Source organism: Ranitomeya imitator, chromosome 2 (genome assembly GCF_032444005.1).
Source record: "Ranitomeya imitator isolate aRanImi1 chromosome 2, aRanImi1.pri, whole genome shotgun sequence".
NCBI lineage: Eukaryota > Metazoa > Chordata > Amphibia > Anura > Dendrobatidae > Ranitomeya > Ranitomeya imitator.
In genome coordinates, this window is record NC_091283.1 from 822,131,819 (window position 1) to 822,146,372 (window position 14,554).

Sequence of the window (14,554 nt, forward strand, 5' to 3'; positions counted from 1 at the left end):
TTATAATTACCATAAAATTAAGGGATATTATTACTGCAGTGATGTATTTATTTTATTTTTTGAGGACACTTTTAAATGGGGGGGGGCGGCCCTGTTACTGTGCATAGAGTGACACTATGTCGCCTCTTTTTCTTCATGTGGTGTAACGTAGAAGTTGGGAAAAATTAAGTAATGTGTTCTGCAAGGGGAGCTCGAGATAACTGTGTTATTTCCTGCAGAGACTAGTCCTGGCTGGAAGAAGTGATGGCGGTCTGTGCTGGATGAAAGATGAAGGACTTCACCTAGAGACGTCACTGGTGAGTCAGTGTTACCTATACACTGACAATATACCCTGTATACTATATACAGAGCTCCTGTGTATAGTGTCACCAGTGATCTCTGTATTACCTCTACACAGACACTGCATACTAAGTACAGATCTCCTGTGAATACTGGCACTTATGGTGATAGTATTGGGGTTTTTTTTTCTTCCTAACTGAAGGGTAAATTGACTAGATCAATGGATGTTTGACAGGTTATAGTTTCACACGCAACTATTTTTCTGGAATAATCTGGTTCAGGTATGATGACCCCGTCACATGACTAGGGGGCCCAGGGTGTCTGAACAGCCCGGGGCCCTGGCTACCCTTAATCCACCCCAGATTGTATTGTTCCATTATTTTGGTCTGCCTGCCGTGCCAGTATGTCTCTGTACTCATTCCCCTCTTATGATGCCAAACTATTTGGCTTTCATTACTTGTATGTATTTTTGATTTGATTAAATAAATGATTTTCTGGTTTTATTTTCTTGGTGGTTTCTTGTACTCCATGGTAATGGTATTTTGTGTTAGCATTCTGTAATGCTGTAGATAAGCCCCTGATGTAACCTGAAAGATAAGAAAAACAAGTTATATTATACTCACCCGGGGGGGGGGGGGAGGGGGGCGGTCCAGTCCGGTCCGATGGGCCTCACGGGTCCGGCACCTCCCATCTTCATACAATGACGTCTTCTTCCTTGCTACTGTCGCGGCTCCGGTGTAGGCGTACTGATTTGCCCTGTTGAGGGCAGAGCAAAGTACTGCAGTGCGCAGGCGCTGGGCCTCTCTGACCTTTCCTGGCACCTGCACACTGCAGTACTTTGCTCTGCCCTCAATAGGGCAAATCAGTACGCCTGCACAGGAGCCGCGGTAGAAAGACAAGAAGAGGACGTCATCGTATGAAGATGGGAGGCACCGGACCCGGACCGTGATGCCCATCGGACCCGGACCGCAGCGGGACCGCCCCTGGGTGAGTACAATGTAATTTGCTTTTCTTATCTTTCAGGATACATCGGGGGGCTTATCTACAGCATTGCAGAATGCTGTAGATAAGCCCCTAATGGCGGTGGCCGCCGCTTATATGCGAAAAATGAGTTGACAGATTCCCTTTAAGGACAGTGCTCTGAAACGCGCCACTGCTCCTTTTATTCTCTATGGGACTGTCAGAGACAGCAGATCACTGTACTGGACTATCCCTGACAATCCCATATAGAATGAATGGACCGATGGTGCGCATGTGTAGCCCCCACTTCATTCCGGTGGGGCATTTAAGAGTCTAGTTACAAGGATCATGGAGGGGAGGCCCAATAGTTGGACCTCCACCGATTCGCAAGTTATCGCCTATTCTTTGGATGTGCTGGGAATAACCCTTTAAATGCCAGAGACGTACACTATATACGTTTTTACTGGACTGTGATATGAGCTGTTATCCTGGATCCATACGCAACCTGTGAGACTCTGGATCATTATACCGGGTGATTTCAACTTTTCAACTATAAAAGTGTACTCCACGATGCTTTTTTTCTTATTTTTAATACAAAAAGGGAAATGAAGAGAAGCATCGGGGTGCGGGTATCCCTGTGCAACCGCCGCTCTTTAATGTATTGTCCTCGCAGAGGGCTCCACGTTTCAGCTGTCGGTATAATCAAAGGCGGGTTAGATGTAGACGCGGTGCGTCTCTTAAAGAATCTCCTTCTTCATGTCCTCTAATATCACCAGCATATTCTGTCAGGAAGATGAAAGGATGGGAGGGGGGTGAAGAATTCGTCTATTCTACAGCACAAACCATCATTTCCTTACCTGTCTGTTGAAAGCTTTAGCCATTTCTGAGATGCCTATTCCGTACTGCGGGAAAAGAGAGAGAACCTTATCTTAACCTTCCAGTCTGATAGCTGCCGTGCAGAATGCAATTTCTCCCAGCGCTTTTTAATACCTCATTTGTGATGCTGCAGTCTGCGCCTTTTTCTATTAGTAAACGGACCAAGCTTTCATGGTTATTTAATGTTGCAACCTAAAGAAAATTGCACAATGTAGAAAAAAAAGGAATTCTAGAGAGACCCTTGTGTGCGACGCAAACATTTGTACAGCGGTACATATCCGGCAGTGACGGGCAAAACGCCGACAACAAACCTCGAGAGCTCACAGTCCCTGAGTGTAACACAAAATACTGATGAAAATAATAATGGCAAGTAATTTAATGGTGCCCAAATGATACTATATTACAAGGTAGAGGGAGAAAAGGAAAAAAAACTGTAAGAGGTAAAGGGGGGAAAAAGGAGAAAAAAAGGAAGATAAAGTGCGGGGGAAGGGTTGAAAAAGAAAGAAGGTGAACAAGAGAAAGAAACGGGAGAGGAAAAGAAAAATAAGAACGGAAAAGAAAAGAACTGGAGTGATTGAATAAAGAGAGTATAAAACTGAAGAAAACAAGAGAAAAAAGACAGATGTTGAGAAAGAAAAAAGAGAGGTAAAAGAGAACACACTGAGAAAAGGAGAGGAGGAGAGGGAAAAACAATAAGATGTGGAAAAAGAAAAAGTGAAAAAAAAGAGTGGGGTGAGAATGAGCGAGAGAAAAATTTAAAAATAGGGAAAAAAGAGAAAGAAAATGAGGAAGTGAGAGTGACGTTAGAAAAAGAGAAAGCAAAAGTGATGGAGAGGGAAAAAAGAGTAAGGGAGAAAGACAGAGAAAAAAGAGCGAAGGAAAACAGGACAGAGATAATATGCAAGATCTTTAATCTGACAGCAATGAACCTGTAAGTATATACAGATACAAAAATATATCAGACAGACAAGAAAGAGGGAAAAAAAATCTAGAGATGAAGATGAGAAAAAAAGAAGAAACAAGAAAGAGACAAAAGAAGGGAAAAAACTAAATGTACCGTATTTAATCTGGGAGCGTGTATGTATATATACAGTATATCCCTGATTAAAATCTTCCAAAGTTGGTGCACTCATGATATATATATATACAATTATACTAGATATACACACATGTCCCCCTCTCTGCCTTCCTTGACCCTCGTCTATCATCCCCGGCTGCACAGATTGCCAGGAAGATGTCAGCGCCATTTACGTTCTGGGTTCTGCAGATAACACTGACGTCAGACATGTATATAATGTAATGATAATAATATAATTAAATGTCACAGTCTATTACATTCCTGGACCTTCCGCTGCCTTTATCGCCATCAGTGCCGGCAGTCTACTATTACTGCATACACATTCTGTGTGTTTTCCCCTTAATTGACTTTCTTCGATCAGAACTAGACATCTGGTAAAAGAGGTGAAATAATGTGTGCCTGTCTTTTCTTTACTGTCTCCTAACCATCCCACATTGTGACAGCTCAGTCCGTACCATCAGGGGGGTCTTCCCATCCTTGTCCTTTACATTGATATTTGCACCGGCGCCAATTAAAAGACGAGCGACATCGGCGCTTCCGGTTACCGCTGACACTCGCATCAGTGGAGTCCAATGTGAACAGGAATCCTTCACATCAACCTAAAGGAAATCAATCAAGAGATTCACGATTCAGAGAGATCTACACATGGCAGAATGTCACAGAATGCAGACTGGGTCTTATGTAACATATGTGCCATAATGTGACGCCTGCAGGGGTCCCCCGAATGCCACTGGATTTATAAGGAGCCATGCAACGGTTCTTGTCTGATTCCTTATGGCAGACTCCTTTGGATGCTGTGTAGTGGAAAATTCCCACCACCATCAAATGTTTTGATGTCTGTGCATGAGTCCCTACTGTTACCTGGGAATAAATACACATACCTGGATACATTTTAGTATTCAGGGACCAATCAAACTCCAAATTCAGACACAGCAGTATCTACGACCATGTATCACCACTTAGCAGCTCCTGAGTCGCTCCTCTTACCACCTTCAAATTAACTCTTTTCTAATAATAAATAAACCTACCACCTAATAACAGATAACCACCCTGTAAGTCAACATCTGACCTTTTAATGAGCCTTCCAATATGACTAAAGACTGTAGCTAAAACAGACACCTCCAAAAAGGAACACACATATCTGTAGACAGCTGTTTCTGGGTTTTCACCCCTCATCAGTACAGAGCAAAAACAAAGCTACCACCAAGTGGAGGTGGCTATCCTATAAATAAATGTCTGACCTTGTAATGAGCCTTCCAACATGACTAAGGATATTAGTCAAACCAGTCTCCACTAAAAGGAAGGGACGCTCACCTGTAGACAGCTGTTTCTGGGTTCTAACCTCTCATCAGGACAAAGCAAAAACAAAGCTGCCACCAAGTGGTGGTATCTACCCTATAAGTAAATGCCTGACCTTTTAATAAACCTTCCGACATGACTAAGGATATTAGGCAAACCAGTCACCTCCAAAAAAGAAGGCATACTCATCCGTGCACAGCTGTTTTTGGGTTCTCACCTCTCATCAGTACAAAGCAAAACCACAGCTGCCCCTAACTGGAGGTGGCTACCGTGTAAGTACATTTCTGACCTTTCTAATGAGCCTTCCAACATGACTAAAGGTACCTTCACACTCAGCGACGCTGCAGCGATACCGACAACGATGTCGATCGCTGCAGCGTCGCTGTTTGGTCGCTGGAGAGCTGTCACACAGACAGCTCTCCTGCAACCAACGATCCCGAAGTCCCCTGGTAACCAGGGTAAACATCGGGTTACTAAGCGCAGGGCCGCGCTTAGTAACCCGATGTTTACCCTGGTTACCATCGTAAAAGTAAAAAAAACAAACACTACATACTTACCTTCCGTGTCTGTCCCCGGCGCTGTGCTTTCCTGCACTGACTGTGAGCACAGCGGCCGGAAAGCACAGCGGTGACGTCACCGCTCTGCTTTCCGGCTGACCGGCGCTCACAGCCAGTGTAGGAAGCAGAGCGCCGGGGACAGGCAGCGAAGGTAAGTATGTAGTGTTTGTTTTTTTTACTTTTACGATGGTAACCAGGGTAAACATCGGGTTACTAAGCGCGGCCCTGCGCTTAGTAACCCGATGTTTACCCTGGTTACCAGTGAAGACATTGCTGGATCGGTGTCACACACGCCGATTCAGCGATGTCTGCAGGGAGTCCAGCGACGAAATAAAGTTCTGGACTTTCTGCAGCGTCCAACGATCTCCCAGCAGGGGCCTGATCGCTGCTGCCTGTCACACTGGACGATATCGCTAGCCAGGACGCTGCAACGTCACGGATCGCTAGCGATATCGTTCAGTGTGAAGGTACCTTAAGGATATTAGCCAAACCAGTCTCCTCTAAAAAGAAGGTATGCTCATTTGTTGACTGCTGTTTCAGAATTCTCACCTCTCCTCAGTACAGAGCAAAAACAAAGTTGCCCCCAAGTGGAATTGGATACCCTATAAGCAAATATCTGACCTTGTAATGATCTTTCCAACATGACTAAGGATTATGAGCGAGTATACTCATTGCTTGGGTTTTCCAGAGCACGCTCAGGTGGTCTCTGAGTATTTGTGACTGCTCGGAGATTTAGTTTTTGTTGACACAGCTGGATGATTTACAGCTACTAGCCAGCCTGAGTACATGTGGGAGTTGCCTGGTTGCTAGGGAATCCCCACATGTAATCAAGCTGTCTAGTAGCCACAAATCATGCAGCTGCTGCAAGGAAAACTAAAACTCCGAGCAGTCACAAATACTCGGACGCCACCCGAGCGTGCTCTGAAAAACTGAGCAACGAGTATACTCGCTCATCACTACTAAGGATATCAGCCAAATCAACACTACTTCAAAAATTCTTGTAAAACTCTTCCAATTCATTTCTATGGGAATTCCACTTTGTGCTGTTCGTATGTGAAGTTTTTGGAGATTTTTTTTTCCCTGAAGAGGTTTTAAAAAAGAAAGGTCATGCCATTTTTTTCAAGATGATCCTAAAGAAAACCTCTCCAGCCTAGGCACTGCCCAGTCAAAAAACTGCAAAAAAATATTCTGAGGAAAAAAAAAAACGCCTCCAAAATCATCCTCCAAAAAGGAGAGTTTCCCGAAGTGGTTTCGCCTAGAAAACGTGTGTTTTGTTTTTTTTTTTTAAACAAAACTCAGTGTGAACATAGCCAAGGACACATTATAAAACTTTTCCCTGTTAAGTATATAACATAGGAAGATAACTGTACCCGTCGAGGAGATTTTTAGGAGGTCTCCATCTTTTTAAAGGAATCTCCATGACATTTCAGAGGAAAAGGCAATACAAACAAACTACTAGAGGATAGGTTCTTACTGAAACAGTAAATAATAATAATACAAAAATCAAACTAAAAGGTAAAAAGTTTGCTCCGTACCTCACAGCCATCCCCAATCATCCATTCGATGAGTTTTAGACTGCCTCCGTCTACTGCCCAGTGCATGGCGGTACATCCACCCTTATCCCGACTCTCCCAAGATGCTCCTTGTGCTCGTAAATACTCTACAATATCCAGGTGTCCAGCAAAACAAGCCAGCATTACACTGCAAAACAGAGCAGAAGTGCATGGATTTGACAGACGACGGGTCCCTGCACAAAGGCAATGGAGGCATTTCATGTAGACAAGGGTGAAGACGAGCACTAAATAATTCCAGCTTCTAAAGGGTTTATGTAACCAAAGAGGACATTGCAGACACGTAAAGTGAATATCGACACACGAGCACCATTTTCTTTAAATAGGACCAAAATTTTGCGCTTACACTGGAAATGTCTTCATACCTTTCATAGTGATTACACCTTTAAATCCCCTGTATAGATCTAGTTACTGTGAAAATAGTGTAGACATGTCCGATTTTGGTCAAAATCGACAATGCAAGTCTATGGGTGAGTGAAAAAGAATCAGATAGAATTTTGATGACATCCGAGTTCGGCACCATTTTTACAGACTATTAAAAAGATTGTCTTGGATCCCTTCTCCGTGGTGTCACTTATTTGTCACGTGCCCACTCTCACACTTGACTTGGGGTTGTGCCTGCAAGGGTTAATCTATCTCCCCACTCTCAGTCCAGCATTCAACCTCTGTCCTATGCTGTAATGGGAGCATAAATCACACACCGACACAGGCCACACACCCGCTCATACATGCTGCCACCACTCATCGAATATAGTAGAACAAGACGTGCACTCTCGCTATGGGTGGTGCAGACTGAACATGGAGGGTTGCTCCAGATTATGTTCATACAACAACAGTCGCACTCAATAAAGATTATCGGAGGTTGGATTTTTGTCTCAAAAAATTGTGGTTTTCTTTATTTACAAACACCAAACTTAAAGGTAGCACCGCAGTGTTTCAAGGTAGGTAACGTTTCGACCCACAGGGTCTTTCTCAAACCTTATAAAAACAAACAAAGGGTACAGGGTATCACCAAATATGAACATAAACTATTTACAAAATTATATACAGACAATAATTATATACAACACAAACGAATAGACAGGAACAAAATCCCTCTGTATATGCTACATATGTCTAGTCGCCAAGGAAAGACTAGGACGAGGCGACAAAGTAAGGATTATAAGAATAAACAGGTATACGTCCTCAGGTTTGCAATATGATGCTGGGATAACGGTGGAGCGTAAAATATCTGAAGAACAGAAGACCGCTGGGGTGGCAAGCCTAATGACAACATTGACGTAAGGAAAACAATTTTGATTAAATAAAAACAAATTACAATGCGTAACAATAGCGAGTACTAAATGGCAAGATGCACAGGCAAGATGCCCTGGTCTGTTGCTATATGAGTACAAAAATGAACTACCTAGGTAGTGGAATCTCTAAATGGTGGACAAATAACCATAGAAAAAATGGGAGCACAAATAACCATAGAAAAATGGGAGCACAAAATGGTACACTGGTATAATCTGAAATATGTACAAAATGAACTAACCAGGTGGTGGAAGGAATGACTTAAATGGCAGACAACTAACCTTAGAATAGTAGAAGCGGAGGACATAGGTCACTGGGTGGGTGTAGGAGTCCCGATCGGGGCTATGGGAAAAAGGGCCACTGGGTTAAGATGGTATACAGATGGTACAAAGAAGAGTAAAAGGACCCAGGAAGGGGGGGTATGTACGGGGATGAAAGGAAAAGGACCAGCGAAATTACCTTTGACTTTGAAGATACCGGTGTCTGCGGTGGTGGTGTGTGAGGACGGCTAGGGAACTGAGCGTGCTTATGAGCAGAGCGGCAGGAAGTGAGGGGGCGCGCCAGGATGGCGAAAATGAGGTGTGAAACGCTGGGAGCCAGGTTGCGCAAGCGCTATCTGTAGGGGGAGCGCGGCTGGAGGGTGAGAACGAGGTGTGGGACGCTGGGAGCCAGGTTGCGCAAGCGCCATATGACCGCAGCTGTGTCAGGGCCGAGGGAGACGAGCGCTAGTAAGTGGGCAGGGCTAAAGCGCTGGGAGCCGGGCTGCGCGTGCGCATGAAGAATGTGGCCGCGCTGTGTGTAAAGGATAGGATAGGATAGGAGGGTAGAAGCAGGATATATAGAAGAGTGCCGGGAGGGTTGAGAGAAAGAAGTATGAGCGGCACGATACTACTGGTAGTGTTAACCCCTAGTAGTGCTGAAAGGGGACAGTAGCCATGGAAGCAGGGTGATCGGACATGGGGCTCCCAATATGTGGCATTGTATATGGGCAGAATAGAAAGCCCACATGAGATGAAGGTAACTATCAGAAATAGTTATATATTTGAGAAACAAAAAGATGATAAATGAACAAAAATGAAAATGAATGAAAAAATGGATGAAAAGAAGTTGAAAAAAAGTTGAAAAAAATAAAAAAATAATAAAAAAATAAAAAAATAGAGAAAATGAATGAACAAAATGAAAAAAATGTGAAAAGAATGAAAAAATAAAACAATAATAAAAAAATATAATAATAAAATAAAATAAAGATGGAATAAATGAAACTGAAAAATTCAATGGAATGAACGAAAAAGAATATTGATGAAAACAATAAAAAGTAAAAAATAAAATATAAAAAATAAAAAGTAAAAATAAAAATAAAATAAAAATAATAGTTGCACAATGTACCATACTCACCCCACGGGGCAGGTGAAGGGCTAATGTGTCTGAAAAAAGAAGATATAGGTTAGTAAGATAGAAGATACAGTTCCACCACCTGTATAAATAAAAAGTTCACATACGTCGAGATATATACGTATACAAGAAGAACATATGGTTACTTGAATGTAAGGTCCAGTTCTCTGTTGAGGCCTCTTGGAGCCAATGTTTGCAGGGTGTAGATCGAGTAGGCCTCCCTCTCCTTCAATAGTTTAATATGATTTCCACCTCTTCGAGGCCTCTTGACTTGTTCGATTATTTGTACTCTCAGTTGCGAGACACTGTGGTTTGCGCTAATGAAATGGTGTGGGACTGGTAGCCAGGTCTTCCTGCAGCGTATAGTAGATTTGTGACTAGCGATTCTGTCACGTAGATGTTGGGTGGTCTCACCCACGTAGAGTAGGCCACAAGGGCATTTCAGGAGATATACCACATAGTTAGTGTCACATGTGTGGAAGCCTTTAATGTTATAATGTTTGCCCGAGTGGGGGTGGGAAATTCTATCACCCTTGATAATATTGGAGCAACATGCGCAGTTGAGGCAGGGGAATGTGCCTCTGCGTTCAGTGCCAAGAAAGGTCTGTTTGGGGACCCGGGAGAAACTCCCTATGTCTGCTCTGACTAGGCTGTCCCTAATGTTCTGTGGGCGTCGTTTGCACATGAGTGCCGGGGTTTGGAAAGCTTCAATGTTGGGGTAGGATTTGGCCAAGATGGACCAATGTTTACGGATGGTGGTGTAGATTGTGGGCATTACTGGATGATGTGTATGTACGAATGTCACCCTTTCTCTGGTAGACCTGGTGGGTGATTCAGGGTGAGGTTCTAAGGCTCTGGCTTTCTCTTTGGTAAGGAGTTCTTGGGGGGTAACGTCTGTTTCTAAATTTATTAGCCATTTCATCATGGCGGGTGGGGATAAGATTCCTATCGGATACTATCCTTTTAATGCGTGCGAACTGAGACCGGGGTAAACTGTTTTACGTGGAGGTGGGATGGCAGCTGGTGTAGTGGAGTAGATTGTTGGTATCTGTGGGTTTAGTGAAAATGTCAGTAGAAAGGGTACCTGTGTCATTTTGGCTGTGGCTGTGAGCCAAAATGACACAGGTACCCTTTCTACTGACATTTTCACTAAACCCACAGATACCAACAATCTACTCCACTACACCAGCTGCCATCCCACCTCCACGAAAAACAGTTTACCCCGGTCTCAGTTCGCACGCATTAAAAGGATAGTATCCGATAGGAATCTTATCCCCACCCGCCTTGATGAAATGGCTAATAAATTTAGAAACAGACGTTACCCCCAAGAACTCCTTACCAAAGAGAAAGCCAGAGCCTTAGAACCTCACCCTGAATCACCCACCAGGTCTACCAGAGAAAGGGTGACATTCGTGCATACACATCATCCAGTAATGCCCACAATCTACACCACCATCCGTAAACATTGGTCCATCTTGGCCAAATCCTACCCCAACATTGAAGCTTTCCAAACCCCGGCACTCATGTGCAAACGACGCCCACAGAACATTAGGGACAGCCTAGTCAGAGCACACATAGGGAGTTTCTCCCGGGTCCCCAAACAGACCTTTCTTGGCACTGAACGCAGAGGCACATTCCCCTGCCTCAACTGCGCATGTTGCTCCAATATTATCAAGGGTGATAGAATTTCCCACCCCCACTCGGGCAAACATTATAACATTAAAGGCTTCCACACATGTGACACTAACTATGTGGTATATCTCCTGAAATGCCCTTGTGGCCTACTCTACGTGGGTGAGACCACCCAACATCTACGTGACAGAATCGCTAGTCACAAATCTACTATACGCTGCAGGAAGACCTGGCTACCAGTCCCACACCATTTCATTAGCGCAAACCACAGTGTCTCGCAACTGAGAGTACAAATAATCGAACAAGTCAAGAGGCCTCGAAGAGGTAGAAATCATATTAAACTATTGAAGGAGAGGGAGGCCTACTGGATCTACACCCTGCAAACATTGGCTCCAAGAGGCCTCAACAGAGAACTGGACCTTACATTCAAGTAACCATATGTTCTTCTTGTATACGTATATATCTCGACGTATGTGAACTTTTTATTTATACAGGTGGTGGAACTGTATCTTCTATCTTACTAACCTATATCTTCTTTTTTCAGACACATTAGCCCTTCACCTGCCCCGTGGGGTGAGTATGGTACATTGTGCAACTTTTATTTTTATTTTATTTTTACTTTTTATATTTTATTTTTTACTTTTTATTGTTTTCATCAATATTCTTTTTCGTTCATTCCATTCAATTTTTCAGTTTCATTTATTCCATTTTTATTTTATTATATTTTTTTTATTATTGTTTTATTTTTTCATTCTTTTCACATTTTTTTCATTTTGTTCATTCATTTTCTCTATTTTTTTATTATTTTTTTCAACTTTTTTTCATCCATTTTTTCATTCATTTTCATTTTTGTTCATTTATCATCTTTTTGTTTCTCAAATATATAACTATTTCTGATAGTTACCTTCATCTCATGTGGGCTTTCTATTCTGCCCATATACAATGCCACATATTGGGAGCCCCATGTCCGATCACCCTGCTTCCATGGCTACTGTCCCCTTTCAGCACTACTAGGGGTTAACACTACCAGTAGTATCGTGCCGCTCATACTTCTTTCTCTCAACCCTCCCGGCACTCTTCTATATATCCTGCTTCTACCCTCCTATCCTATCCTTTACACACAGCGCGGCCACATTCTTCATGCGCACGCGCAGCCCGGCTCCCAGCGCTTTAGCCCTGCCCACTTACTAGCGCTCGTCTCCCTCGGCCCTGACACAGCTGCGGTCATATGGCGCTTGCGCAACCTGGCTCCCAGCGTCCCACACCTCGTTCTCACCCTCCAGCCGCGCTCCCCCTACAGATAGCGCTTGCTCAACCTGGCTCCCAGCGTTCCACACCTCATTTTCGCCATCCTGGCGCGCCCCCCCTACTTCCTGCCGCTCTGCTCATAAGCACGCTCAGTTCCCTAGCCGTCCTCACACACCACCACCGCAGACACCGGTATCTTCAAAGTCAAAGGTAATTTCGCTGGTCCTTTTCCTTTCATCCCCATACATACCCCCCCTTCCTGGGTCCTTTTACTCTTCTTTGTACCATCTGTATACCATCTTAACCCAGTGGCCCTTTTTCCCATAGCCCCGATCGGGACTCCTACACCCACCCAGTGACCTATGTCCTCCGCTTCTACTATTCTAAGGTTAGTTGTCTGCCATTTAAGTCATTCCTTCCACCACCTGGTTAGTTCATTTTGTACATATTTCAGATTATACCAGTGTACCATTTTGTGCTCCCATTTTTCTATGGTTATTTGTGCTCCCATTTTTTCTATGGTTATTTGTCCACCATTTAGAGATTCCACTACCTAGGTAGTTCATTTTTGTACTCATATAGCAACAGACCAGGGCATCTTGCCATTTAGTACTCGCTATTGTTACGCATTGTAATTTGTTTTTATTTAATCAAAATTGTTTTCCTTACGTCAATGTTGTCATTAGGCTTGCCACCCCAGCGGTCTTCTGTTCTTCAGATATTTTACGCTCCACCGTTATCCCAGCATCATATTGCAAACCTGAGGACGTATACCTGTTTATTCTTATAATCCTTACTTTGTCGCCTCGTCCTAGTCTTTCCTTGGCGACTAGACATATGTAGCATATACAGAGGGATTTTGTTCCTGTCTATTCGTTTGTGTTGTATATAATTATTGTCTGTATATAATTTTGTAAATAGTTTATGTTCATATTTGGTGATACCCTGTACCCTTTGTTTGTTTTTATAAGGTTTGAGAAAGACCCTGTGGGTCGAAACGTTACCTACCTTGAAACACTGTGGTGCTACCTTTAAGTTTGGTGTTTGTAAATAAAGAAAACCACAATTTTTTGAGACAAAAATCCAACCTCCGATAATCTTTATTGAGTGCGACTGTTGTTGTATGACCACTCATCGAATACACGGGCAATGAGTACCAGAACTAACAATACTAATAAAAATATGTCTATCACTCATAAGGCTCACACACCTTAGGCTATGGATTCTTTTAGAACATTCAAGGTTCAACTTGTTAAAGTTTTATACTTTAATAACAAAAGGTTCAATGCTTACAATAAGAAAAAGGTATAAAAATATGATAATAAAAAGACATACAACTTATGCAAAACAGTGTCAAAATAAACAGGAGAAACTTACAGAAATTATCTAACTGGTAGTTGCTTTCTGCTCCCTGAGGGTAGGAAGAATTTAGATTGGATCACACCAGCTTCTCAGGCTGCCTCCATCATGTGAACACAATTCTTTGTCTGCAGCCTAAATTTATAACTTTGGTCTGAGGTCAGGTTTCTAGACCGGCCCCCCAGGTTAATATCATAATTGCCTTTGTGAGCACGTTTCATCCTTTTAACTCTCTCGTTAATAAGTGTATCCTCCAACACTGGGATATTCTCAAAAATGCATATCCTCATGTTAAAGAATTCAGCGTTAACCCAATCATCTGTAACAAACGTTGCTCTAATATTAAAGATTACTTGATTAGAGCAGATGTGGGACCTAGTAATAGGGGATCTATACAGAGGGTCCTGTCTTCACCACGGAATGGCACCTTCCCATGTCTGGGTTGCCATCAATGTTCTAATATAACCAAGGGTGATTCTTTTACACATCCGCGTTCTGGTAAACGTTTTCCCATCAGAGGACATTTCACTTGCAATTCCTCATTTGTAGTGTATTTAATCAAGTGTCCTTGCGGTCTCGGATATGTTGGGGAGACCACCCAGCATGTCCGAGACCGTATTTCTAAACATAAATCTACCATTCGTTGCGGCAGGACTCTCTTACCCATTCCGTCCCATTTCCTACAGAATAATCATACGGTAGCTCAATTAAGGTATCAAGTCATTGATCATGTGCCAATATCTAGGAGAGGGGGGCGACAGGATCAAGAGGTTAAAAGAGCGTGAATCCTTTTGGATTTACACGCTGCAGACATTATCCCCTAATGGTTTAAATAAGAGAGTATGAGGTTTCATACTAGTGGAATTACGTGGTCTTTAAATTCCTATATTCTTATATGGAAGTGTGATGTATTGAATTGTTTTCACCGTTCTATATGGATTCCGTCCTTATATTCAATTATATAAATGTTGAAGTTCCTCTAGGTTGCTTGGCATCTATGTATATTTATG

At 42.9% G+C, this 14,554-nt stretch overlaps 1 protein-coding gene across 2 annotated transcripts in view; it reads right to left on the minus strand.

Annotated features, from left to right (window-relative positions):
• Positions 1 to 1,349: 1,349 nt before the first annotated feature.
• Positions 1,350 to 14,554, minus strand: part of FANK1 (fibronectin type III and ankyrin repeat domains 1) — a 114,513-nt gene continuing 101,308 nt past the window's right edge. For both annotated transcript variants that reach the window (XM_069753957.1, XM_069753958.1), the window contains exons 7-11: positions 6,585 to 6,750; positions 3,649 to 3,792; positions 2,230 to 2,307; positions 2,097 to 2,141; positions 1,350 to 2,021 (exon numbers count right to left, since the gene is read on the minus strand). In XM_069753957.1, coding sequence (XP_069610058.1) covers positions 1,977 to 2,021; positions 2,097 to 2,141; positions 2,230 to 2,307; positions 3,649 to 3,792; positions 6,585 to 6,750 — 478 coding nt within the window. In that variant the 3' untranslated portion in view covers positions 1,350 to 1,976. The remainder of the gene's footprint in view (positions 2,022 to 2,096; positions 2,142 to 2,229; positions 2,308 to 3,648; positions 3,793 to 6,584; positions 6,751 to 14,554) is intronic.